We start from the raw sequence: 25,239 nt of genomic DNA, 5'->3' as shown, positions 1-25,239 counted from the left end.
TTCAGCCCCCTGCACTTGGATAAAAGGGTCTGAAGCTACAGTCCCTTTCCCCTATCTCCTACTTGTGCTGCAGACCAGTTGGCAAGGCAGTGCTAGTGGCCCAATTGGGTAATGTGAGCCCAGCATTGATTGTTCCCTGCCTGACCTTCCTGACACTGGTAGGATGGCCAGGTCCTCTATGTCTGCAACTGTCATGCTTGCAGACAAAAAGCAATGAATCTGGTCCCCAGCTTCTTCTTCTCCACTCTGCTGAATTTCTCTTGTCATTGCTCATTGCACACAAATGCAGAGCAGGTGGGCTTTAATGTGGAACTTATTTTAGATTAAGAAAAACAATGTAGGCTCTCTGTGCAAGCAGAGTTGGCTTTGTTCCCTATGTAGGGGGAATGTGGGCTTCAAAATGAGGACAGAAAATTCCCAGCCATTCAAAGGTACTGTAGGGGGGCAAAATAAGTGCATTTCTCTGATGTGCCAGGCTTGGGTGAGGAGGAGCTGCAGGATGTGCTGCATTCGAAGTTTGAAGCCAGCCTGCAGCAAGTGAAAGATGGTTTCGTTTGGAGAAGGTAATTCTAGCCTTTGCTGTATAGGGAGTTTTGGTCTCTACTTGAAGGATGCCAAGTTAGCAAAAACATTGTTTACATGAGGAAAAAGTGAGTAAATATCCATAAAGGAGGGGATGGTGTTCAGTATCTGTTTGCTGTTGCCAATTTCACTTGAGCTCTTGTTCATGAGAAACTTCTCCCACTGTGAGGATGTGGAGGGAATGTGAGCCAACTGGGTGAGTTCCCTTTGGTGTCTCGTGGCCAGGGCCAGCCTGGGGTGTCATCCCAGAGTACGTGGGAGGGTTAGGAGAGACAGAGGGGTGTCAGGTGGCTTTCCTTGCTTTACAACTGCTTCAGAGCATGTTTGCGAGCATCAGAACAGAGCAAAAACATTCACACAGTTTTAAAGATTAAGAAGCAATGCGGGATTCAAGTGTGTGTGAGGGGGATGATAATACTGGTGCTGGATCCGCCCTTTGTTGTGCTTGCCCTTTCCCTCAGCTTTGCTGTTGTTCTAATGTGGCTAATGGAGGATATTCACGTGAGGTTGGGACTGACTTCCCCCTGGCCCGCTGTGCTGAGTGCTGGGCCATGGCACTGCGCTGGCAGAGGGGAGGCCCACCCCGCTGAGAGGTGCATGGGAGGTAAGACATGGCCTGTAGGGAGCTGTGGCTGTTCAAGCGTTTTTTAAACAGTACTGAATTTCTGTCTAGAAAATATTACTCATTCAAGTAACACAGAGTCTTTCAGACTTGAGTGTTTCATGCAGAAAATGTGTACAAGTTTTCAGGGAGCACCCTGGGGTGCTAACCTCCAGGAACTGCTCTGCAGCCCCTCCTCATCCCCAGCTTTGAGCATGGCCTGTAGATGCGGGGGCCCATCACCTGCTGCCTGGCAGAGGAGGGCAGCTGGAGCCTATGGGACAGTGCCGGTCCCAGTGTGTGCCTTGTAGGCACAGGAGGCAGTGTGAGGAATGGCCTCTTGCTCAGGGCCATGACCTCAGCTCCCCTCTCAGTGCTGTGTGTGCAGGAAGGTGAGGTGTGCAGAAGGGCTGTGGAGGAGCGGGTGCTCGTCTTTAGCTGAGCTAAAGTCAAATCAGATTTTATATTGCGGAATCTCATCTCTCCTTAATCTTCAGAGATTTATCAGAAAGCTTAAAGTTAGGACAGAGCGCTGTGGCATCTAATCTCTCCTCCTGTCTGTCACAGAAAGTGCATTTCACCTACTTAGCGTTACTATAATCTGTGGCTGGAAGGGCTGAGGAATGGGATCTCTGCCATTTTGGGGTCATTTGCTCACCTACATTAGCAAAGCAGGGCCAGTGGGTGAGCAGTATGTGGGGAGCTGGGAGGTGCAGAGCCCCTGGGGGAACTTGGTGAGCCCAGTGTCAGTGCTGTGTGAAGTGCGGGCGATCTGCTTGTGGAGAAGAGGCAATCGGGATGGGGTTGCCCAGCCTTTTGCTATGGAAGAGGTGACTCAGAGACCTGGTATATGGCAGCTGCAGGGACCATGGCCATGGGGGCGGCACAGTGAAGAGAGAGTTTCCAGTGGGCTGCAAATCAGATGGCTCTTGAATGCAAGTTAACCTTGTCTCTGTTCTTGAGGATCATTTAATGGAAGGGATCTTTTGTCTTAAATAAGGACGATATATCTATATATGTAATGTTAGATTTCCTTGCAGGTGCAAAGAAATGCAGGTGAGAAATGGGAAGGAGCTCAGGAATGGCAACCAAGTGGAAAATCTTAAGTATTATTAGTGCTCCATGTTCCATACTTTTTGTTTCCTTTGCCTCCTGCAGGAGAAACTTGAGAGGCAGGTTCCCTTGAAGGAGGCATGTTTCTCCCTGCTGTCCTTCACTGTTGCAGCCTCCTGGGGCCACAAGAGGAGGCTAGGATGATGGACACCTGGTAAACATGCAGCAAAAGGGACTCTGTCCTACAAAGGCAGCAAGGGCTTGATCCAGCCAGCATGAGACTGTGGTGGCCGTGAAGGGAATTAAACACAACTTGCCTAGTGCTGCTTCATGGATGTTTTCTAGCTTTTTGAGAAAATGTAACTTCATTCTCTAAAAATGAAGTGCTATGTGAAGAGAGACTGAGAACTCGCCCTTGTGGTGTGAAGAACAAGGAGTGGAGCACCTCCAGGTGGACCACCTGGACTCACACTGGGAGGTGGTTTCAGGTAAATTCTGAGAACGTGCACTGTATTCCTAGCAAAACACAGTTTTGTAGCTCACTGTGGGAGGAGTTCCTCTTGCTCTTTTCTGGTGGCAGCAAACCTGGATTTCTTACATTTCAGTATCTGCTGGAGACTTTAGTCACCAGTGCCCTCAGATAGCCCTGGGATCCCAGTGGGCTGCTCTTGTGCATGCTGAGCTCTGCCACAACAAACTGCACTAAGGGGAGTGGGATGTCTCACCTTCTGCTGAAGCTTGTGCTGAGAACTCGGAAATCATATTTCTAGATGTGTACTTTCCTACAGGTAAGCTCTGTTGCTTCTCTTCAGGCTTAGTATTTGGTTAGTTCTTCACAGCCATTTGGAAGATTCTGCTATATATTATGTTCTCTATGTAGTACTCTGTGACAAATGCACCCGGCTTCCAAAGCCTTTTGCCCTCTGAGATTTGCTGTTTTTTTTCTCGTTTGTAGTTTTTTGTTTTGTTTTTAAGGTATAGGGACAAGGTTGGGTGCCATTTTTATCTGCTTTCCTCCTCCCCTGGTATCAAAAGGCATCTGAGGGCAGGTGAAGGAAGCCACACTGCACCTTCACAGCATCTTAGTGGCATTACTCTCCCAGAAATGGCAATAAACCCACAGGCTGACAATGGCAATCTAACCTCTCATGCTGTTCCAAGCCCTGGCTGCATTATCTGTCAGGGAGATAATTCCTTGACCTTGTGGTCTGGGGATGAGCCCTTTGCTTAGTGATTAAGCCACTGCACTAGAAAACACTCCCTGTTTAATCCCTTTGGTAGCTGCTGCTGGGGAGGGGACTGCAAAAATGCAGCGGTTTGCAATAGGTCTGGAGACCTCAGAAGCTGTGGTAACAGCACAGGATGTGGCTGTACGTGTCCATCCTCCTGCCTGCATTTGCTGGCAGGCTGGAAAACAACCAGCGTATCTAGGGCACTACTTTATCGAGCGATAGAGCCATCTGGTGCAAAAACCAGAGCTGTCTGAGGGCTTAGACATGTCAGAAATCAGAAGTCCCTCTGTGTATTGATCCTGTCTTCTATCCGCTGTATAGAAAAAGGCTTGTAATTGCCTTTCCTTCCGTCTGTCCTGAATAACTTGCTAATCTTGCAGACTTGGCCTGGAGAGGGATAAAGAAAGCTTCTACTCCCAGATCCTCCCTGCCCATTGTACCCCTGGTGCCTGGGGAATGTGCCCACGGAAGTGTCATGGGTTGTTTAGGTGCACCCCAATCTGTGAGGTTATGACCACATTCCGGAACTATACAAGCCATAGAAGGCTGAGGCCCAAACCCCTCATGATACTCACAGTTCTGCACACAAATGAAAGCAGAGGGAGAGCTTTGATCAGATCTTACGTGTAATCGTAACATAGAGTGACTTGGGTTGGAAAGGACCTCAAAGATCATCTATTTCCAACTCCCTGCAGCCAGCACAGTCGTCAACCACTGACCCCAGGCACCAGGTCAGGCTATCCCATCCATCCTGGCCTTGAACACCTCCTGGAATAGGGCATTCACAACCTCTCTGGACAGCCTCAACACCTTCTCAGTGGAAAATATTCCCCTGACATCTAATATAAATTTCCCCTCCTTCAGTTTAAAACCATCCCCCTTATCCTATTACTATCTACCCATGTAGGAGGTTTAATTCTCCAGACAGCTGCCAGTCCTCCCTTTCTGCTCTGCCTTTTCCCATGTCACTACTGTTTATGTTATATTTATATTTATTATGAATTCCCTTTAATCGGTCCCTTCCCTTTTAAAAGGACCCTGCCCTCCTTGAGCTAGCCGCAGCCTCAAGTTTCCTTTGGCCACAGTGTCACCTCATCCCAGGCACAACAACGTGGTAGTTGTCACCCTATACTTGCCTTTGAGGAACTGACTTGACCAGGAATGACCCAGCCCCATGTTCTGGTCCCTGTATCAAATAGCTGCATACAGATAGAACTGTGCTTAGCCTTCACCTTGGTGAGGAGCTCACAGCCAGCTTTCTGCTTTCCCACAGTATGCTGAGCTGAGGGCATGCTGTGGGCCTCTGCCCACTCCTGGCAGTTTGATGTTAAATTTGTTCCTTAAGAGGAAAAAAAAAAGTTGGATTGACACATGCTTCAGCTGAAACATGCTGCTTCATCCTGGGTTCCTGAGCTAGATACCTTGCAGCTCATCCTACTGAACCTAGCATGGGGGAAAATCCTAGCACCAGCTTACAGGCAAACAATAAGAGCTGAACCAGGAGCTCCAGATGCCCTTGGCTGCTGCCCCAGAGCCCAAAGGTTGTTCAAATCTCTGACTTTGCCATTTCTTTCTTATCTCTTCTGTTCATCAGTTCTTTCTTCTTAGAAGACACTTCATTCCTTTGCATTTGTGCCTTCAACAGAAAAGACTGATGGTAACATCATCATCTACAGAGTTATATTCCGTGACCATCCTTGCTGATTGCAGGATGCCTTCCTCTCCCTGAGCATTGCAGTGTGTTGTCATGGAGAGGATGCAGTCAGCACTGCGAGGTCAGTAGGTACTGCACAGCCTGTGAGTTTCTAGAGCACAGGCATCAGGATACATGCAAAGGTCCTTTGAGGACTCCAGGAGGCTCTACAGAAATTTCCCTGGTAGCTGCATTATGGTAATTTTTCCGTGCGTTTGGGGACTCACAGGCTGTGACTGAATCACATGCCATCTGCATTATGATACAGTCCCTCTGCAGAGTGGGCTCTGCAGATTGCTTTCCATGGGAAATCTGTTGAATAGAATAGTGTACACTGAGCAGAAGCATTTGGAGAGGCCAGTAGCTCTCAGTGGGAACTTCAGTGCCTCTAGGAACCAGAATTACCACTTTTTCTTCTTTATTCAGCCATAAAGAGAATGCATTGGAAGCACCAGACTGAACTAGAAGAGGTGATTAGATCATTTGCAATGTAGTAGGAATCACAGAAAACTTCTGTTGTAAGACTGAGTCCCTTCTGCCTGGAAAACACTAGGACTTGCTGCATCTAAGAGACATAAGCTGGTGTGACAGCTACCACACAGTGATGTGGAGTGTCTGCATAGCAAACCTCAGATGTCAGGTGCTCTAAGTAGCACTGCATAGAGCACTGAGGGATCCCTCAGGTCACCCGCCTGCCCCTGGTTTTCTGAAACAATCTTCCTTGAATTTGCTTGCTCCTGTGCAGCAGGAGGGGAAACATCATGGAACACGAACAGAAAAAGTGAGCCATGGCTCAGAGCTGGTAAGACACACCTAAACATCCCCAAACTCTCCCAGCCTCGTGTGCTCAGAGTGATTGTTCCAGTATCAGGGTTCACATTTGTACTGGTTTTAGTGCCAAAATCCAGGTTCTTGGCTTTGACTTGAGGCAGGTTTCTGGTGCTGCTAGTGCTCTTCCCACCCACGTTATACCATCTGAGAAAACAGTGCAAGGGAATCAAATTAGTAGTGCTGTGCTATATTAAAATCAAACAGCAGCATCCCTTTGCTGCTCCACAACATCCTAGTTGTTCTGTAGGTTTTTGACCTATGCCAGCCAAAGACCCAGAGTCACAGGCTTGCCTCAGGTTGAGGACCAGCATGGTAAACCAGCTGGCTGGAAGCCTCTCCAGATCAGTGTGGACTTGGCTGTAGCCTGGGGCTGGATCCCCATGAGGGCTATAGATGATGGGAGCATGAGCCTCAGCACCAAGCTGGTGAGGAGACAGGGGCACAGGTAGCAAAGCTGTGAACAGAGTGGGCCCCTCCTGGGCCTCAACAAAATGCATGCAGATGGGCACTTTAACAAAGCTCTCAACTGCTGGCATAATGCTCAGGGCTTTATGGAAAGGAAAAGTCTTTCTGCTTTACCTGCACATTCGTGTTTTGAACTCCCTTCTCCATTTATTTTCCCATCTCTCATAAATCATTAAATAACTGACAAAAATAGCACAGTTTATTTAGGAGGCGATTAAAAATGAGAAGAAATTATCCTGTTGCTCTCCCAGAAACCCAAACGTTCCCAGTAGCATCTGTCACAGGACCAAACCTCTCATTCCCTACTGTTTAGCTTGCAGTCTGACAAGGTGCCTCTGTGCCAGCTGTGCTGAGCGGCTCTCTGCAAACACCCAGGAATGCAGCATGGAGTATCAGCAGGCTCATCACTGTAACTAAGCCACCAGCACCTGTGTGATCCTACATTCTGCTGTCCAGGTATGGGTCAAGCAAGAGGAAATTTCCACCAGGCTCTGAGAAACATAACCTATCCTAACACATCATGGTTGGCATAAATAATAGACAGGCTAAAGTATCTGGGCTGCATTAATTCCTGGAGTAGCTGTTAGCTCCAGTGAAGTAAGTAATGAGATGAACGTGTGACTTTAGTGTGCTGAAAGAAAGAGTAATGTTATTTCCTGCTGTTATAAATATAGTTATTTCAAGCCAGCCAGGATGGTGTAGGTATTCTCACTCAGCTCATGCCCTCTTTGCTTTGAGAGCTCATGCCTCTCTTTGTTTAACACTCTTATCTGTGCCCCAGCCCAATTCCCTCTAATGCACCTTCCTCCTGCCCCACCTTGCTCCTGTATGCCCCATTACCTGCACCATTCACCATTAGACTCCCTGTTTGAAAGCAAAAATATCCTTACATTTCCTCTGCACGCTTTATGGTTTGAAGATGAGGGCTATGAGTGGAGGCTGGCATCTTAAGACTCCTGTGAAGCTCCAGCTGGAGAGCAGCAAGAGGAGCTGCTGCAGCAGAGGCTCAGGCATACCCTCCCCTTGCAACAAGAAGGTTAATTAGGGCTGCTGGGGGAACAGGGAGGATACGAGTGAGAGCTCAGGCTGAGTGCCAGCATGGCCTGGAGCAAGTCACATCCATTCTTTCTGCTTCAGTCTTTCTGTGCTGAGGCCGGGGGCAATAACTCATTTACCTCACAGTTCGGTCCTTGGATTGGATGCAGAGAGCTGTGTAAAGCACATAACAGTAAAACAGCACTGGCAGTTTGATTTCGTAATCCAGGATGTTTCTTGCTGCTGGTGGGATTTTGTAACATGGGAGATTTCTTGCTGAATGATGGAAATAGGGGAATTAGAGTAAAGTTGCAAGAGAAGTATTTGGGTTCTTTCAGACTAGAATCCTACAGTTAACAAGGTTGTGTTTCACAGCAAAGAGTCATGCTAAAATGAACAGGCACAGAACAAAAGAATCAGACCCGGAACTGAATATTTTATGCCCTAGCATTAACAGGCATATGGGACACGGGGCATATCCCATTACAAGGGCTCTGACCACTTGCCTTCCCCAGAGTGCTGGTTGCTGTGCATAAATGAAGAATGCATTTCGTGGTAGCTAGAAGCTTTCAAAGAGGGGATGTGGGGCTGCACTCCCACAGCAAGTTATGTTAAGGCTTCATTGGCTCACTTTAGAGCAAGCCAGTACCCTTCTTTGTTTAGGACAGCCTTCTTTTTCAACTACGACAGAAAGTTTGAACCTAACAAACTTAATTCCTTAGGACCTTAACTCAGCAAAGCATTAAGTGACCTTTCACAGGCATGCTTTGAAAGGATCCTGCATGATGTGAGAGCAGATGGATCCCTCTCAGAGCACCTCCACTCTCCTAGATGTGGAGACTGCTCTGCTGGGCAACTGCACAAACCCAGTTCTGCAAAGCAAGTGTGAGCGGAGAGCCACAGCCACCACCTGCAGTGTGCTGCATCTAACTGCTCTTCTGTCTTGTTCCTGAATTAAAAACAAACAAACAAACAAAAAACTCCCACAAAACCTGAAAAACTGCATTCTAATTACTATGTCTTAACCACCAAAGGAAGAAGAGCCACACACAAAGGCAAATACTTTCTTCTGGTGTAATGCCTGGTGGCGATGAGAACCTGTTCTCAGGTAGGATGGCATCAGCCTGGCTTTCTCAGAGGTCAATAAAGGAGCAGAAAATGTCACCACTCTGAGGATAGCTAATGGATGTGACCCATAGAAAAACCTCTGGAAAACTTATGACTTTGCATTGCAAATATGGTATTTCCTGTATCTCCCTGTCCAAGGTAGGATTAGTAAAGACATTCACACCTCTCAGACCTGTGCATATTGCATATTCACCATCAGTTTTGTGCACAAAATTTTCCTGGCCTCAGGAGATATTTTAGCACAGAATGAACCTAGAGCTCTGTCACAGAAGGTAATTAAGGTGAGAAATCACATCTTTACACCTTTCTTATCCATGCTGTGAAAGTGTTTATGATAAACTGGGCTAAAAATACTTTGTAAAACATTAACTACTGGGGGTGCAGCTGTGTATCCTAATAGCTTTTGAATGCGTCTGACAAATACAACCTTGACAGAGATCATGGTTTAGAGATGAATTTTTTGCTAAGAGGTAGCCTTCAGAAGAGACAGTTTCAGTGCTGGAACTTTCACCAGCTTTAGCTGAAAATGAATCTCAAGACTTGGTGTTGTGATTCTTTTTTGAACTTTTAGATGATAATGGAGTCTCTCTCCCCAGTGCTGCAATATCTCAACTTCAGAAACTCTTCAAACAGACTGGTTTCCAGCAGGTTAAATGCTAGTAGGAGCTCTAGTCCATTGGCACTGCTAACCTGTACAGCGCTTTATAGGAGAAGTTACAGGTTTGTGTACATGTGTTTGGTTTCAGATTTGAGAGTGTAGTGGCATTTGGATCTAGATTTTGGGTGGATCCACTAGATCTACAGAATCCAATATGAAATCTAGTTAGGAGGAGAAACCTGGGAATTCAATGCTAGCCAGACCTAAGATGTGCCATCAGTCACAACAATTACCCAGTAAAGGGCATTTGTTACTGTTAAAGTGCAGACGGTCCAAGATCTATAGGTCATTCTGTAGCAGGCATGCACATGATCTAGAAGCAAATTTTTTGTTACAACCTCATGATTATAATAGACTGATAGTTTAAAATGCATTTTCTAATCTGAGGAGAGAACCAACCTGTCTTTCTGTAGGACCTGATCAAATGTCATTGCTTCCTCCTGCACCTTGAATAAGCTGTGATTTACTTCTGAGCAACCGGATAATGTACTATTTGCTTTGATTCTTAGTACCCTCTGGCCTGCAGCTCAGTATCACAAATATAAAATAAGCCTCATCTAAAGATGCCATATGTTATCCATGGATCTCAGGGCTTAATTTCAATTTCCACAGAAATCCAGCAGTAAAACTCCTCAAATAAACAGAAACATAAGCAGACCCAAGAAATACCCCTTGACTCTACTCAACTAGCTGACTTCACTTTCCATGTCGCAACTTTAAACAGCTATATATATAAACTCTATTGACTCTCACAAGCTTTATACTGGAATATCTACAGAAATGAAAAAAAGTCCATACACAAATCTGTGTCTTTTGAAAAAAAATATTTTTTTTCAAAGATTGCACATTCAAAACTCAAGCTGCACACTGCGCAGAATAGGAACAGCAGTTAGCCAATCCAATTACCACCATGGAGGTGTGCTTTGATTAGTTCGGCTGTAGCCCCGAGCTGTCAAACTCAGTCAGCAGCAAGACATGGACTTGAGGTGTAATTACAGTCAGTGGCCAAAGCACCGCTCCTAGGCTGTAAAAATTTTCTTGATCTGCACTGGAAATGTAACATCAGAGGGTACAATTCAGTGTAAGGGAAAAAATGACAGCAGCTGTATCCACTCATCTGGCCATCACGTTACACACTGTAGTGTACAATGTATAAACATGACTGGTGGTACACCAGGACAGCAGGATTGTTTTCTCTTTTCAAATCACTTGTAGTTTCAAGGAAGAGAGTGAAGTGACAGGCTCCTAGCTGGAAACAGTAGCACCGCTGTCCTTCCCACAGTTGTGCATTTTTTAGGTTTTGGTGTTACCTGTTTTCACCAATGGATGTGCTTTTTTTTTTTTTAGTAACACCACAAACAAACAAACAAATAAATAAATCAGTACTTTGTGCTTTGTTAGCATCTTTCATCCAAAGCCCTGGAAGTGCTTTGCTGAGCCATGTGTTACTATTTCCTGCGAGCCACATCAATCCCAAGAGTCCGATTCTGCTTCCTTTTATATCAATAGGAGCAGGGCCACCCCACAAGGACATGCCTGATGTTACACATCAAGCCAACAACTGAGCTAGCGTAACTCAGGTGTCCCACTTCTCGCTTTTTGTGCCATCTGCCCCACAGTGCCAATTGCTCTGTGATTCAAAGAGAGCAAATTTCATCAGATTACTTCATTTCCAGCACTTCTTTTACAACGTCTCCAGCCTTGCAGGGTACCAGAGTGTGCTTGGTCTACTGCTGTTGTTGCTATTCATTTAATACTTTCTTTAAGAGCCTTCTGAAAGGTAAGCGATCTATGCACGTGACACTGCATGCCTGTGTCACCTTCTTCTGGTTTCCTCTTTCCCTGTATTGTACGTCAGAGACGACTGCAAGGAAATGAGAACCTGGCTGCTTGTCTCCCTTGCTCCAGGTTTGACAGCTATCACCACAGCAACCCAGCACAGTCACGGATGGTAGAGCATAGCGCTGGCACTGCCTGGAGCCAGAAAAAAAAACAACAGAAAGTGCCTGGTTTGGATGCGGGTTTGTAACTTCAATTTGGTAGAGAGTAAACATGGAGAACTGGAACAGAACACTGACTCGAATGCTTCCACAGGGTGTAGGTAGGCTTTCACATTTTCAGTGCATTCATGTCAAAAGGTCTTGTTTCCTTCAAAATGGTATTGAGTTGTAAAAAATGTCATGATTCTCACCTAAGAGAATCTGCAACATACCTTATTTTGTGCATCTACTCCTTCTTGTGCCCTAAAATAATAATGCAACTGATAGCACCAGCAGACAGACAAAAGCTGCCCTACTCAGCAGACAACAATAAGAGCTGGGTGACAGTCCCATTGCAAGCAACTCATGCAATCAGTAGTTTGGAAGAGATCTCTGGTGTATGCCTTGTCCAGCCTCCTGCTCAAAGCAGGCTGAGCTGGAGAAGATTGCTTGGGGTCTTGTCAAATATGAATACTCCCAATGCGGATATTCCTCAGCCCCTTTATGCAATCTGTTCACAGATTTCCATTTGCACGTTTGCAACAAGGGCCAGCTTCCACAAGTTTGTTAATCTTTATATCTTAATGTACAAATGGGTTGTTTGGATGACTGTCAGCTTGTGGATTGCCCATAGATTCTTTCCTCCTTCCTCTCCTCTGAAAGAAGAAACTCTACAGACCTTTGCAAGAGACACTTGGAAAGGAGGGTAAGGATACTGGGGAGAGGCCACAGTTGCAAACAGCAGAAGTGAAACTGCGGAGTTTGTGAGCACTTCTAACAGCTTCCACCCAGCTCGGATTGTAATGCCTGCTTCTATGGTGTTGTGAAGCCTTGACCCGCGCTTTCTTTCCCCGATGTTTGTTAACAGCAGTGAATGAGATGCACCCAGGGGCACCTGGACTTCTCCAAGAGAGCCATCTTCATCTTCCTGAGTGCGCAGCAGCTTTGAAAATGCAATCCTGTATCTTAAACCACACTGAATGTCACTCAAACCAGAATCAGCTGGGTTGGTTTGGGTTCTTTGTCAATAGGCTCTAAGAGTAGCCCATAGTCCCTATTGTCTGTTTTTCCAACAAAAATAATGCCGCTGTAGTCAGCTCCAGTTGAGACAATCAATTGGTAACTCAGGTATCACGCAAAGTTCTTCTGCAGCCCTCTGTGCTTGTAGAATGGAGGATGCAAAAGCTTGCTTCCCCTCTGTAAAGATGACTGAGGTCAGTCCTTAAAACACATCGAGAACAAAAACAAGTTTTAAAAAGTACGTGAAATAGCTGCCACATTTTTGTGCGGTACCCTGCTCCCCCAAAATAATAAATTAGGGTGGTTAGTTTTATTTTTTTAAATACTAACTGTTAATGCAAAGGAGCTTTCTGATGCATTATGAGGGACAACTGATAACGTATCCCCACCAAGACCTTTCATTTCTTATCCAGGCTGGCATGCAGCTCTGCTTCGAAGGCCATCTTGTCAAAGGTGCGTGTGTTGGTCTCCTCCCGGACCTTTTCCCGGACATGGAAGGATGCTCGAGCTACAGACCTGGCATTTTCTAAGACGGTCTTCTTCTCCTTGAAGATCTGCTCGCTCCTCTCCAGCTTCCTCTCAATAGAAAGGAGAATCTCCCTGCGCCGTAAATCCTCGTACTGTTCCACCTTTTGCTTGTTCATCTTCTGCACCTTCTCCTTCTCCAGACGGCTCAAGACCAACCTGCGGGCTTTTTCCTGGACCACCTCTTCAGCCACCTGGGCAGCATGCTGGAGCTTCCTCTCTGTCTCTTTAGCCAGGGCCTCCAAGTGCTCCTTCTGCTCTCTTTCCTTCTTCTCTGCTGCCAGTTTGGCTCTCTGGATCTGCATGTCCTCCCGCCTGGCCTTCTCCCTCAGCTCCTGGTTCCTCTTCTCTACTAGCTGCTCGTAGTTCTCCTGAGCCTTGGACAAACTCATCTCCAGGGAGGCCTTCAGCATTTCCTTCTCTTCTGCCTCTTGCTTGGCCAATTCCTTGAGCAAGGTCTCGTGCTTCAGCTTCTCTGCTTGGTTGAGCTGCTTCCTCTCCTTCTGCAGTCGCACCTCCTTCCTCTGCCTCTTCTGCGCGGCTGTGGACAGCTTCTCCTGCAGGAGCTGTTCCTCTCGCTCCCGCTGCTCCTTCTTGCTGTCCTCCTTCGCCTTCAGATTGTGCTCTTGATGGAGCTTCTTCTGCTTGTCCTCCTGGACGGCTCTTTCCAACTTCTCCCTGCGCAGCCGCTCCTGCTTCTCCGCCTGCTCCCGCCACCTCTCCTCACATACCTGCCGCTGCTTCTGCTTCAGCAGGGCGACCTCCTGCTGCTCCTGGCTCAGCTTTCCCCGTCGCTTCTCCACCTGGCTCTCCCACATCCGCTGGCCCTGCAGGAGGGCTTTCTGCTTCTCCTTCTCCTCCTGCTCCCTCCTCTGCTCCGCCAGGCGCCGCTGGCTGTCCCACTGCAGATGGGCCGCCTGCCGCTGCTCCCGCAGGAGGCTGGCCTCCTGGTGCTTGGCGATCATCAGCGCCGCGATCTTCTTGTCCCTCTCGGGCACCTCCGAGAGGCCCTTCTTCCTCTTTACCTCCCTGACGATCCTCTCCACCCTCTGGGCGGTCTGCGGTGAGTGGCTGAGGTCACCCAGGCTGAAGCTGCGCCCCAGCAGGGAGCCGTCGGCCACCCGGCTCCGGCCGCGCCCCTTGCCCCCCAACCCTCGCAGGCTCTCCCCGCTGTATGAAGACGACGCTCCCGACTCCGAGGAGGTCTTGCCCCAGCTGCCCTCCCGACGCTTTTGCAGCGAGTCCAGGGAGTGGCTCTTGGCCTTGGCACCCCCCGACGCCCCAGCCTTCCCCACGGGACGGGGCGCAGCGGCGGTGGCGGCAGCCCGCGGGACGAGGCGGGCGGCGGGCGAGGGAGGCAGGCTGCCGAGCGGAGCGAGGATGCGCCGCTTCTCCTCGCGGATAATCCTCTCCCGCTCCTCGCGGCACTGCTGCAGCTTGCGGCGGCGCTCCCGCTCGTAGGCCTCGTAGAGGCCGGTGGCCACCCGCATGGAGCGCCCGGGAGCCTCGCGCAGCAGCTCGCCCAGCGCCCGCGGCAGCAGCTCCACCGGCCGCACGGCGCAGCGGGCGCAGGCCTCCAGGGAGCGGGGGCTGGTCAGCACGTACCGGCTGCCCTCCGCCGCCGCGCAGTCAAAGTTGTACAGGTCCAGGTGCAGCAGCGGGGACTGCTCCCCGGGTCGGGACGTCTCCCCCGGCGTCGCCGCCGCTGTCGCCCCGCCGGGCGCGGGGCAGGGCTGCGCGGGGGGTTCTGCCGGGGGCTCCACCATGGTTGGGCCTGCGAGGAGAGAGCGGTGGCGGGTGAGCCTGCGGTCCCCTTTGTCCCTCCGGCACGGTGCTACGGATAGATGGAGCAGCCGAGCAGGGGCGGGGGTTCGGTGCCCGGGGAGCTTTGGTGGGGTGGGATTGGGGTGCACGGGGCGGCTGGTAGCGGTGGTGTTCTGCGACCATCCGTGGGGGTGTGTGGAGCGTACAGGCTGGGGACGCGGGGGTCTCTGGGGCGCACGGGGTGAGAGGGCAGCCCCACACCCACCCCTCCGGTGCTCCCGTGCGCGGGGGATGAGTGGCTGCGGATCGGGGCGTTGGGGCTGCCGCCCGGGCTGCGGACGGGGGAGTTCGTTTGGGCGGGAGGGGGGTATTCGGGCTGTGAGCGAGGATGCTCGGAGCGCGGGGGCTGAACCACGGCAGTGCGTTTGGGGCGGGAGTATTTGGGGTGAGGGGTATTTGGGGCGGGGGTGCTCGGGCCGCGAACGGGAGGCGCGGGGGCGCGTCCGAGCCGCGGGCGGCACTCACCGGGCGGGCGCGGCGGGCAGCCCCGCGCTTTGTCTCGGAGGCGGCGGCCGCGGGGATCAGGTGGCCGGAGGCGGCGGCGGCGGCGGCGGCTCCTCCATGGCACCCGCGGGGCGGCGGCGGGCACGGCGGCCGCCCGCAGGCTGCGTGGCCCCGCGCCGCCCGCCGCAGCCCCGCCGCAGCCCCGCCGAGCCGCGCTCCCGAGCGGGGGCGGGCGGAGGCGGGCGCGGGGGACCCGCCCCGAAGCCCCCGCGCCGGGGCCGGGCCGGGCGGCGCCGCTGTCGCGGCAGGCGGCTGTCCCGCCGTGCACCCGCCGGCCCCGTGTCCTTCTGTGCACGCGTCCTTCCCGCAGTAAGGGGTGCTTTGTGAGTCGTGCCCCCTATTTTGCGCAGTGCTCGCGCTCAGAGAAGCCCATTCGTGTTTACGGTCGATATGAGAGAGTTGCAAGGAGAAAGGATGCTAGCCCAGTTTTGCAGATGGCAAACAGCCGCAGGGAGATGAAGGTGCCTGGGGCCGCTGGGAATCTGTGTCAGAACGGCACAGTGCTCAAATTTCAGCACAAAGCACTTTCCAGCTATGCACCCCTATTCCCATTAGTGCTAATGCAAGCTACTGCTTGCTGCAGAGATATGTCAGGACTGAGAAGGAGGGAACTGGAGCAGTGTTGCAGGCAGTGCAGTACAGCTTTCCAGGTACTCGCTTGGAACAGGCTGGCTGCAGTTGCTGTGGAAGATTCAGAATTTCTGTAGGCGTCCAGAGCTCAACAGCCACGGTGGGACTGAAAATGCCTTGCTCTAGAAATATCATTCAGCAGAGAGGGCATCATTGCTGGTTGTGGAGTGTGGAGCATCTGTGCCACACAGTGGAACAACTCTGTTTTTGTCAGGCAGAGGAGAACAGTAGCAAATGCTTGTTAGGCATTGTGACTTTAGTGCTTTTCAGCAATTTATCATGTAACCGCTATAGATGCAGCTTAATCTGCTTTGTTTCAATAAGGAAGGACAAGGCAGTCATCAAAGAGCTTCAAGAATGATCCAGGACAATGACAGAGAGTGAGAGAAAGGCCCAGGAAAGGCCTAAGGAGTCCGTGGGAGAAGCTAGAGAGCTGCAGGTTGGTGGTGGTTTCATTTAGTACGAGAAAAGACTTTGAATCCATGTCATCCTCCACGTTGATGGATGCACACAGTGAGGATGCATTGAGTGGGCAAACTGCACCAATGTACCATATTGACTTATCTAATCTAATTCATTCATCATCATCATAGCCTGTGGGGGGTGGTTATAAAGCCTGGTAATTAGTTATGTGAACATCCTCGGGTCAGGAAGCAGCTTTCTGCTGTCGTAAGAGCCTGGCTCACTGCTGATGGTGCTGACCATGATCAGGAGTTGCAGCACAGCAGTTGTCAAGCCACTGCTGCACTCTTCGTGGAAACTTATTAGCTGGTAAGCGTGCGTGCCCGGTGAGGCATGGGTTTCCAAGGGCTTTTGGCAGGATGCTATTTCAGCTTGGAATGGAGCTGTAGCTAGACCTTGACCTTTCAGGTTTCTGTGTGCATCTTTAGGACTCCCATAAGCAGTCACCCAAATGCAGTGGGAAGGGGGCTTGTCAGACAGCTTGAGAAATAGCTGGATATTACTTTTGGAGGCATATGCTATCTAAACACTGAAGTCATATCCCCATCTCATCAAGACTAAGGGAAACTTGGGATGGGGCAGGAGGTGCCCTCTGGAGGAGCCAAAGAGGTTCGCTGCTAATGTGTCATTTTCCCGCACACCAATTTAAACCCTAATTCTCTTTTGGCTGGAAATGAGAGAAATCTATGCACATAGGCTGAGCAGTACTATAGGGCTACCCTCCTCCTTTGATAAACAGTTTCTTTGTTTGCATCACTGCTAATGACAGCAAGAGATGCAGGGCAGTGGGAAATCATGCTTACTGATTATGGAGATGGAAATATTTGTTTCAAGTCAATGAGTTCTTCTGTATGCTCTCCCCTCACATGTATTAATTAATCCTTCCCAGTCCAGCTCTAGAACTGCCTGTAGCTGGGTTTTTCCCCAGTCTGCGTGGGAGAGCAGTTTCACAACCTATGAAAGCCCTTTGGTAAAATGTTATTAGTTAACTTTCTGCTTCAGTTTTTCTTTACTGTTTTATCTTCTCTTGAAAGTAATTTGCCTTTTTTGGCTAGACAGTTCTCTCCTGCTTGAGTTTATGCCTTACAAATGTTTGTAAACCGTTTCCAAATTCCCTCAGAGCCAAGGAAAACATATCCTCATTGTAAACCAATTGCCTGTGGTTGCACAAGCAGCTATCACCCTCCTTCTGAACTTGTTCCAGAGCGTCAGTCCTCCCATGGCTGCTGCTGCTGGGCTGAGCCGGGGCTTCTGCTGAGCATTTGCCTCCATGTGTCCCGGCATAGGGGGGCTGTGCATGCATCCCTGCTGCCTGTGCACTGCCTTCCTTCTCTCTTGCATCTCCCCTTCTACAATTGGCTAGCTCTTTTAACGAGGCTTTGGCTTTGACTTTAACAATTTGACTTTCTAGGACTGTTTCTCCCTCCACCATGGGAATGTTAGCTGGTGAATTATTTCCTCCTTGCTAAATAGCAACAAGCAGAAGTTTTCCAGGTTGACTCTTGTCTCCATCTGTTTTGCAATTTCTGCGTTCTCTTTCTCATGCTGTTTACACTGTTGCTGGGAGGACCTTGACCTAACTGTTGTGAGCCACACGTCTCTTCCCTGCCAGGGCAGCCCCCGCACCACTCGCAGGCACACCAGAGCCTCACAACACAGCCTTTCCCTGTCAGTGGGAAGCTTGATGAACCATGTTAAGACTTCCATGAGGCACTGAGTCTAAGGCCAAATGCTAAACATGAAGTTGGTAGCCAGGCCTGAAACCCAACACGCTGCAGTGCTGGTGTGATAGCCTGACAAAAGCCAAAATCCTTCTCTGGAATACTTCAGTCTTGGCTCCTTTTATCCTTTCCTGTGCTCAACCTCTTGTTCTGTCGCTTCCTGCTTCTTGCTTTCCTCCTGCACAAGCTGCCTGCCTGTGAGACACAGGTAAATGCCTCCTTCCTCCCAGGGGTGGCTAGCCCTTTTCTGCAGCCATTGCCAGGCTTTTGCAAACAAACTGCCTGAAGCGAGGAAGAAAACTGACCGCTCATAGTCCAGAGGCTCTGCTTCATGCTGTCATCTGTGGCTGTCCCTCTGCCACTTCACTGAGTCTCTGGAGAAATGGAGCCTCTTGCTGGGCAGATGCACAGAACATGCACATAGAGAAGAGATAGGGCATGAGGAGGTAGCTGGAAACAGGGACATATGGCAAGAGACAATGCAGAGCCAGATGCAGAAGCAAAAGGTTTGGCAGCCACTGGGGACAGACTTGCACTGCAAATGCAATGTCCTTCCCTCTAATGTAAAGCTGGAATCTAAGGCTAACATGTGAGCTGTGCTGATGGCGAGCTGTTATTAGCATTCATCTTGTTGGGTAATGCCACAGTGTGTGCTGGTTGGTGTCTCTTCTCTGATCAAGGAAGCACCTTAATGAGCCTCGTACTGCTTCTTTCCTGGGGATGTGCCGAGCAGCTGTCTACTTGGCTTTGTCCACATTTGGCACACCTGCAGCAGTCTTTGTATTTGGGTACAATCTATGCAGCTACCAGAGTAGTCTGAGAAAAAATATGGAAGACTGGCAGATAGAATTTTGAAAATGAAGAAAAAAGCCCTGTCAATGTGCATTTCCATGGAAACAAGTATAGCTGTGAGAGTAAGTTGTATTTGCTTTTGAGGATGTTCCATTGCCAGCAGCTGTTTTTGAAGAAATTAGAATATTGGCATGTTTTGGACCAAACCAAATCAGAGGTGATGTTGATGCTGACTCTCAGGCACACAGTTGTCCTGGTCAGGCTCAACTTGTAGTGGGCAGCTCACGCTATAGGAGCATTATGGGGCCCTTGAGCATGGTGAATCGTGGGCGATTACCCCCAGGGTCACAAAGCAAACTGAGGTTGTAGTAAACAGAAATATAAATCATTCAGAAATCAGCGTGAGGATGTCAAAAGGTCTGTGTTATGTGAGAGCTCAGAGTATACCTTTGGAGTGGTCTGAGCAGACTTCACAAGCTAGTATTGCAAACTGCATCTCCATGAGCTAATGTCCACACAGGAATGCAGTGGTTTGCTTTTCTCATCAAAGTAAAATCAAACTTTTCTGTCGAATTTAATTATTTTCAGTGTTTGCCAAAACCCAGCTTGGACAGACCTCACTGTACCACGTGTAGCAATATCCTCACTGTAAAAAAGGCTGTCTGGCAGTTGGGTTTGGGCAGGGAATGCCTTTGTATTAGCAGTTTTTAGCCCTAGCTCAAGAGTTTTCTGATCCCTAATAGGGGTCCAAACCACCACTGGATTCCCGTTGTTTCTAATATTAGTAGCAAGCATTGACCCATAATCATCTCCAATGAGCAAGTGCTACTGAATGTAAAATCAACAGCAATAACACATGCTAACTCTGGTTACATTTTCAAGCCCAAACTGAAATTCAGTTATGTTCCATCCGTTTAATTGAAAACCACTGGTTTTGAGCAAATGATCAGTCTTCCATGCTGTTTCAGCTTCCAAGCCGTGCAATTTATTGTAGCACAGCCTGGAAATTACTGTGTGAAACTACTGAAGAATAGTGAAATTGCTGGTGACATTCTTCAAGGGGAGCAAAATGCAAAGTGTAACCAAAGATTAAGACTGGAGATTTAAAAATACTTCAGTTTTAATTAATCTGAGGCATCGATGAGCCCCATACTAAGGGCTTCTGTGTCTTCCTGTAGGATTTCTACCTTGCCCGTGGCATATTGCTGTCATGTTTTCAGAGGAACTACATCAATATTCCATCCTTTTTCCCCTGTCAGAAGCCTCACAAAAACGTAGTTTTCTGGGGTATAGAATTTAATGCCCTGCTCTCAGTATGAGCCAGTCGTGCATTCCTAGATGGCCTATAGTGCTGCGCCAAGGAGCCTGGAGGCAAAAGGAAGAGATTCGCTGCTTGCTGCTGCTCCCATCCAGCAGTGAAGGGCAGAGAGAGCAGTCGGGAGTTGGGAGCCGGCCCCTCCCTTGCTCTGTTAGCTGGACAGCCGTGTGTTCGGCGGGTTGCACTCAGCCTGAAGGACGTAAAGCACGGCCTGGGGAGAAAGGCACAGTACTGAGCTGGTGATGCGTGCCTCCTGACCTCAGGAGAAAAGAACGAAAAATAGCACGCTCACTGGGGCAGCCACACTGCACGCCCAGCAGTGCAGTAATCCAGGGTGAAGCTGCCCCTGCCGTTTTCACACCGGTTAACAAGACCCCGAGCTACTACATCCAAAATCACACACTGACGGGTAAACTTCACCGTGAACACTTCTTAATTACAGACAAACAGTTTCTCAGCTTACGCTTTTATTCTCCCTGTGCAGCCGCCAGGGGGCGGTGGCGGCCCGGGCGGGGCCGGCCCGAGGCTGAGCTGCGAGCGGGCTGTAGCGGGGCGATGAGGATGGGGTGGATGAGGGAGCGCGGCCCCTTTAAGGCTCGCGCGCCGCGCTCCAGGCCCCGCCCCGCGCGCCGCCGGCCGGCGGCGCGCGGGGCGGGGCCTGGAACGCGGCGCGCGGGCTGTTGGGGGCGGGCAAGACGGCGGCGCCGGCCGGGGCGCGAGGCCGCCGACCTTCAGCCCCGCGCTGCTGCACCGTGCCCGCGCCCCGCCGCCCCTCCGGCCGGTGAGCAGCCGAAAGGAGAAGGCGGGGAACCGGAGGGCGGGGTGTGGGAGGCGCACCTGGGCGGGCGAGGCGAGGGGAGGAAGAGGTGAAAAAGTGCGGTGGGGTCTGGTCGGCGGTGGGTTCGCGTAAATGCGGGAGTTGGCGAGGTTTGCGTCGTGCGTGAGCCGATCGCGGTGCGGGGGGCGGAGGAGGGCGGGAGGGTGCCGGAGTTGTGTGCGGGAGCTCGGCGGGTCGGGGAAGGAGGGCAGCCGTCTGCCCGCCCGCCTCTCCCTGTGCCTTTGTGCGTGTTCCCGTCAGCGCTGTTATGTAATGGTGCTGCTCCTGGCAGCGGCACGCATTGTCACAGCGAGCCCGGAGCTTTCTGGAGCTGCTCGGTGAGAACAATGGGAGCAAAAGTTCCTCGGAGGGGCTGCGAGCCCCGCCATTCCTGCTGCGCCTTCGGAACGCCTTTGCTGCGCGCCCTGCCTGCGGCTCGTCTCTCCGTTCTCCTGGGCTGCAGGCACGGGGCAGCAGCCTGCGCCCCGCCTCGCAGCCGGCGGCACGCTGCCTCCCTCCTGCAGCGATAACGATGTTTTACGCTTTTTTTCCTTGTTGCTCTGTCTCTTTTTCCCCCCTGTGCAGGAGCGGAGATAATGGGCCGAGGGGACTCTCCCGTCCCGCACCTCCAGTTAGAACTTGTCTGCGTACATCAAAGAGAGGCGAAATGCCTCAGCGCAGGGCGGTTTGCATATTAAACGCCGGTGCCGTGAGGATCGGTGCTTCTGTGGCTGTGGTTTATCGCTGATTTCATTCCTCACCTCCCCCTCAGGTGTCTTATCGTAAATCTCTGCCCGTCTGCCGCCTCTTCGTTTCGTGCCACGGTGTGTCTGGCCCTTTATTTCAGCGCAGGGTTCTGTGGTCGGCTGCTGCTGCTGTGGCATCGCACACGCTTCTCTCTTTTTGTGACTTCTCATAACGAGCAAAACTTTGAGAAGAACATAAACTTCTCTCCTGTTTGGAGGTTCATCTGCCCTCCACGATCCGTTTGTCCTATTACAGAAACGGGTGTTTTACAGACGGCCAGATGACAGAGTGCTGCTGACGGTAGGAAGGCTTGTTTCTGTAAAGAGGAGCCTTTACATGGCTGGAGGAGCTGCCGTCTCATCTAGCAAACTTGGTAAAATCTAAGGGGTTTCTCGTTGCTGTGTGCTGTTGGAGCGTTGCATCTCCTTGTAGAGCAAAGTAGCACACGATAAGGAAGTTATAACCTCATCTTAAAAGCCGCTGTGAAAATCCAGCTTCCCTCGTGTTGCTGCTTTCAAAGGTTTTTTCATATGCAGATGTTTCGGTGAGGTCTGAGAAAGCACTGATCCGGAGACTGACATTTCCCAGCCGCTGTTCTACGGTTTTGCACTTTCTCGGCAGCAGAGGCTCTGGTTCTGTCACCTCTCTACTTGTCATGCAAATTGGCCACCTGTGGTTCTGTGAGGAGTGCGGGTGTCTTCGGGTCGCCCACTTCGCTGAGTCTCTGTAGTTTGCAGGCAGTTACCGGCAGAGTTTACATTTAGTGCAGCGGTGAAGGTGGGCTGACACGGCTGCTCGAGCTGGCAGGAGCTGCTGGGGAGCCAGCCAGCAGTGCTTACTGCCGCTGCAGCGGCTCTGACAGGATTAGCTCTGTCTTCTCATCACGCTTGTTTTCAGCTATTCTGTTCCTGCCTGGAGAACGGCCTTAGCTTGCAGTGAGAGCAATCTGCAGCAGTCTTAACCTCAGCTGTGCAACCTTAGCTGCAGACTTGGGTTTCTGTGTCTGGGGCTGTTCCTGTTACATCACTTCTCCTTCTTATCAATGTGCTTGTTCATGCTGTGCCTACCCACTTCCTTGCCACCCGAACACATCTCTCACTTGTTCTGCTTTTGTGAGAAAACAGATGTGAGCTGCTGGCCTTGTCAGGTCAGTAGAGTCTGACACATGTGCCCAGAACCTGTTTTTTTTTTTTTTTTTTTTTCCCCTTCTTTCTTCCTGTGCGTCTGTTCTTGCTGGTTTGCGTTCCTCCCAGAGAAGCCTGCAAGTGTCTGCGTGACAGGTCAGTTGTGTGTGAGCATTCCCCAGCATTCCTCCTGCATTCCACTTGGCACTGGGTCTCCCTCAGCCCCTGCAGGCTGCTGGAGCTGGCTGACCTCAGTGGGGGGCTGAGCTGGGGGCACGGGAGCCTTCTGTGGCAGGACTGGGCCTGCTCTGCTTGACAGAGGGGCTGGGGGCAGCAGCGGTTCCCTTCTGCTTTGGAGTAGGTAAATAGAAGCACACAGGCATCTCTGAGAACAGGAAAAGGGAAGCCCTATCCCGTCTGTAGTAAAGATGTTTGCTCATAATGTGGTGTTGGTTACAGCAGACTTCTCTTGCCAGAAGTACAGTAGTTCGTAATTACGTTTATCCAACCATCATGACAAGCGTCACATCTTTCAAAATGCCGTCAATACGTGTTTGATCTCAGTTTTGAAGCTGTGTTGGCTACAAATGGAATTGCTTCAGACGTAACGATTTGATCCCCATCACAGGAATTTAGGAACAGATGAAGTGCTCTCTGTATTTCAGAACCCCTGTTGTTGACCAGGCTTTGCCTTTCTGTAGTTATGCAGACCGGATATTCTTTCATTCTGCAAGCAGGCTTGTTTGCTGAACAGTTGCAAAAATTGATCTTAAACTTAACCAGTGAAAATGCTTTTTGTAAATTCTAGGAAGTGAGCTTTTGTATGCAGCAAGAAATATTTGTGCCCAACATTGGTTTGCTGTTTGTTTTGGTACAAAGCAATGGAAACCAGTGCTCTCTCACAGGAAGCTCAGTGTTCTCACCCGGCCAGCTCTGGGCAGCTTGCAAGCAGGATGTTTGCAAACTGAAAATAGTGATGGTAAGAGGATGTTTCTGATGGTAATGCACCGAGTACTCTTTGGGAACTTGCAGCTTCCAGGCTGACCCGTGCACTCGTTTTTCTTTTGAAGGTTCTTAAAGACCAGTGCAACTTGGTCCATTGTTTGCTTTCTAACTTATTTTAAACTGGTGATACTCGTGTGTGGTAATTGCACACTACTGAGGAGCTTCAGGACCAGAAGTTAGAGGTGCAGAACTCTTCCCCTTGACTCCAGCTGCCCCTTTCCCCACCTCCTGGCTGTCTCTGCTGGAGTGTTGAACAATGGGCAGGCTCTGGAAGTGGAGCATGCAATGGGAACCTTCTCCACAGCAAAAAGGATCAATGTGTCTCATGTCATTCTGGTGATTCCCGAGGGGAGACTGCTATCCTGGCAACCAGCCCACTCAGCTGTAAATTCGCTTTCCTGTTGCAAGCAAGCATTAACTGGAAAGGGAGTTTGTCCCCTCTGCAGCTGTAACCTTTAGGCAAGGTAAATGCAGCTTTTGGAGTTGGTAGAGCACAGTAAAGGGCAGAGGAGAGCACTGCATCATATTTGTGCAGCGAACCAGAAAGGCTTTTGGTCCAGCAATGTAAACTTGCATGTTATGAGAATGGCTTTGCCTTGAACCTGAGATGTGCCCCGTTTAACCTCCTCCTTGGAAGAGAACCAGGATTAAAATCCTGTGTCTCTGTCCTTAGCTTATGCTTAAAAAAATCCAGAGCCATTTTGAAAACTTTAACACTGTTTATGCTTTCTCTGAACTCATTTTCCTGTCAGTTTGTAGATAAACATTTCTGTGGTTTGCTGCTGCTCCTGGTTGTCCTTGCGTTGCTTTAATGGGGTTTTGTAATAAAGTGAATTAGAAGTGAAGCTGTCTCTGAGCAAACCCAAGTTTGAATCTTATACAGGAGTGAAGATGAGCAAAGAAAATTTCAAATAAAATTGCATTAGGGCTGTAAGAGAGCATAAGTTTTAACAGGGGAAATTCTGTTGATAGTTTTCTTATATATAACTTTATTTCTGTGTGAGAGGTTGTGAGAGTGATGTTCTTATGCTGTACAAAAAACCAGACCTTTCAGTAGATAATTGTGTACCTTGTCTCTGGTTTTCAGCAGTAGTTGCTAAGGTAGCTTGTTCTGAAAGGGGCTGTAACTTGTATTTATAGTTCTAAATGTATGGATTAGTGAAATGCTGGAAGGTCCTTGACTTATTTAAAGTTGTTGTGGGTTTGTTTGTTTTCACTTAGTAAATAACTTCTGAAATTCTTAACCAATATTGAGGCAGCCTGCTCTAACTCAGTTATATTGTAGGATCTGCCAGAATCTCCTTTGGCTGTTGGAGACCATTTGTGCCGATTGCTCACATAAGGCATTTTGCTAGACCTAGTTAGGTGCTCTGATGTTAATTACAACTCCTTCAAGAGCTGCGTGATCCTGAAATGCCATAAACTGTTTCTGTGATGTGCAACAAAAATATGCTGGAGACTCATCGTAGGATTTGTGAGCAGAGACTATAAAA

At 49.8% G+C, this 25,239-nt stretch overlaps 2 protein-coding genes and 1 long non-coding RNA gene across 10 annotated transcripts in view; 2 read left to right on the top strand and 1 right to left on the bottom strand.

Annotated features, from left to right (window-relative positions):
- Nucleotides 1–997: 997 nt before the first annotated feature.
- Nucleotides 998–10,064, top strand: LOC149917817 (uncharacterized). Of its 2 annotated transcripts, none has more exons than XR_016466897.1 (3): nt 998–4,199; nt 6,771–6,913; nt 8,215–10,064. It is a non-coding gene; the product is annotated as an uncharacterized LOC149917817 (long non-coding RNA). The 2 variants fall into 2 exon arrangements; XR_016466898.1 differs by having other exon boundaries at nt 8,253–10,062.
- Nucleotides 10,065–10,118: 54 nt separating this feature from the next.
- Nucleotides 10,119–15,204, bottom strand: CCDC177 (coiled-coil domain containing 177). Its single transcript, XM_090141120.1, has 2 exons — nt 15,092–15,204; nt 10,119–14,576 (listed from the first exon to the last, which is right to left on the bottom strand). The coding sequence occupies exon 2, from the start codon at nt 14,566–14,568 to the stop codon at nt 12,676–12,678; it is 1,893 nt and encodes a 630-aa protein (XP_089997246.1). The 5' UTR covers nt 14,569–14,576; nt 15,092–15,204; the 3' UTR covers nt 10,119–12,675.
- Nucleotides 15,205–20,708: 5,504 nt separating this feature from the next.
- The window catches only part of SUSD6 (sushi domain containing 6), a 78,043-nt gene continuing 73,512 nt past the window's right edge, over nt 20,709–25,239 (top strand). For 2 of the 7 annotated variants that reach the window (XM_090141131.1, XM_031593648.2), the window contains exon 1: nt 20,709–20,834. The gene's annotated coding sequence lies outside the window, so the exon portion shown is untranslated. Of the gene's footprint in view, nt 20,835–20,869; nt 20,920–20,958; nt 20,981–21,957; nt 22,898–25,239 lie in introns of those variants that run through there. The other 5 variants (XM_031593651.2, XM_031593646.2, XM_031593650.2 and 2 more) reach the window with 4 other exon arrangements.

This window comes from Phasianus colchicus, chromosome 5 (assembly GCF_987193195.1).
Source record: "Phasianus colchicus chromosome 5, bPhaCol1.hap1.1, whole genome shotgun sequence".
Taxonomy (NCBI): Eukaryota; Metazoa; Chordata; class Aves; order Galliformes; family Phasianidae; genus Phasianus; species Phasianus colchicus.
This window is presented reverse-complemented; position numbering and strand designations above follow the sequence as displayed.

Excerpts from the sequence above, each read along its gene's own strand:
- CCDC177 (XM_090141120.1), bottom strand. The coding sequence starts at position 14,568 with ATGGTGGAGCCCCCGGCAGAACCCCCCGCGCAGCCCTGCCCCGCGCCC.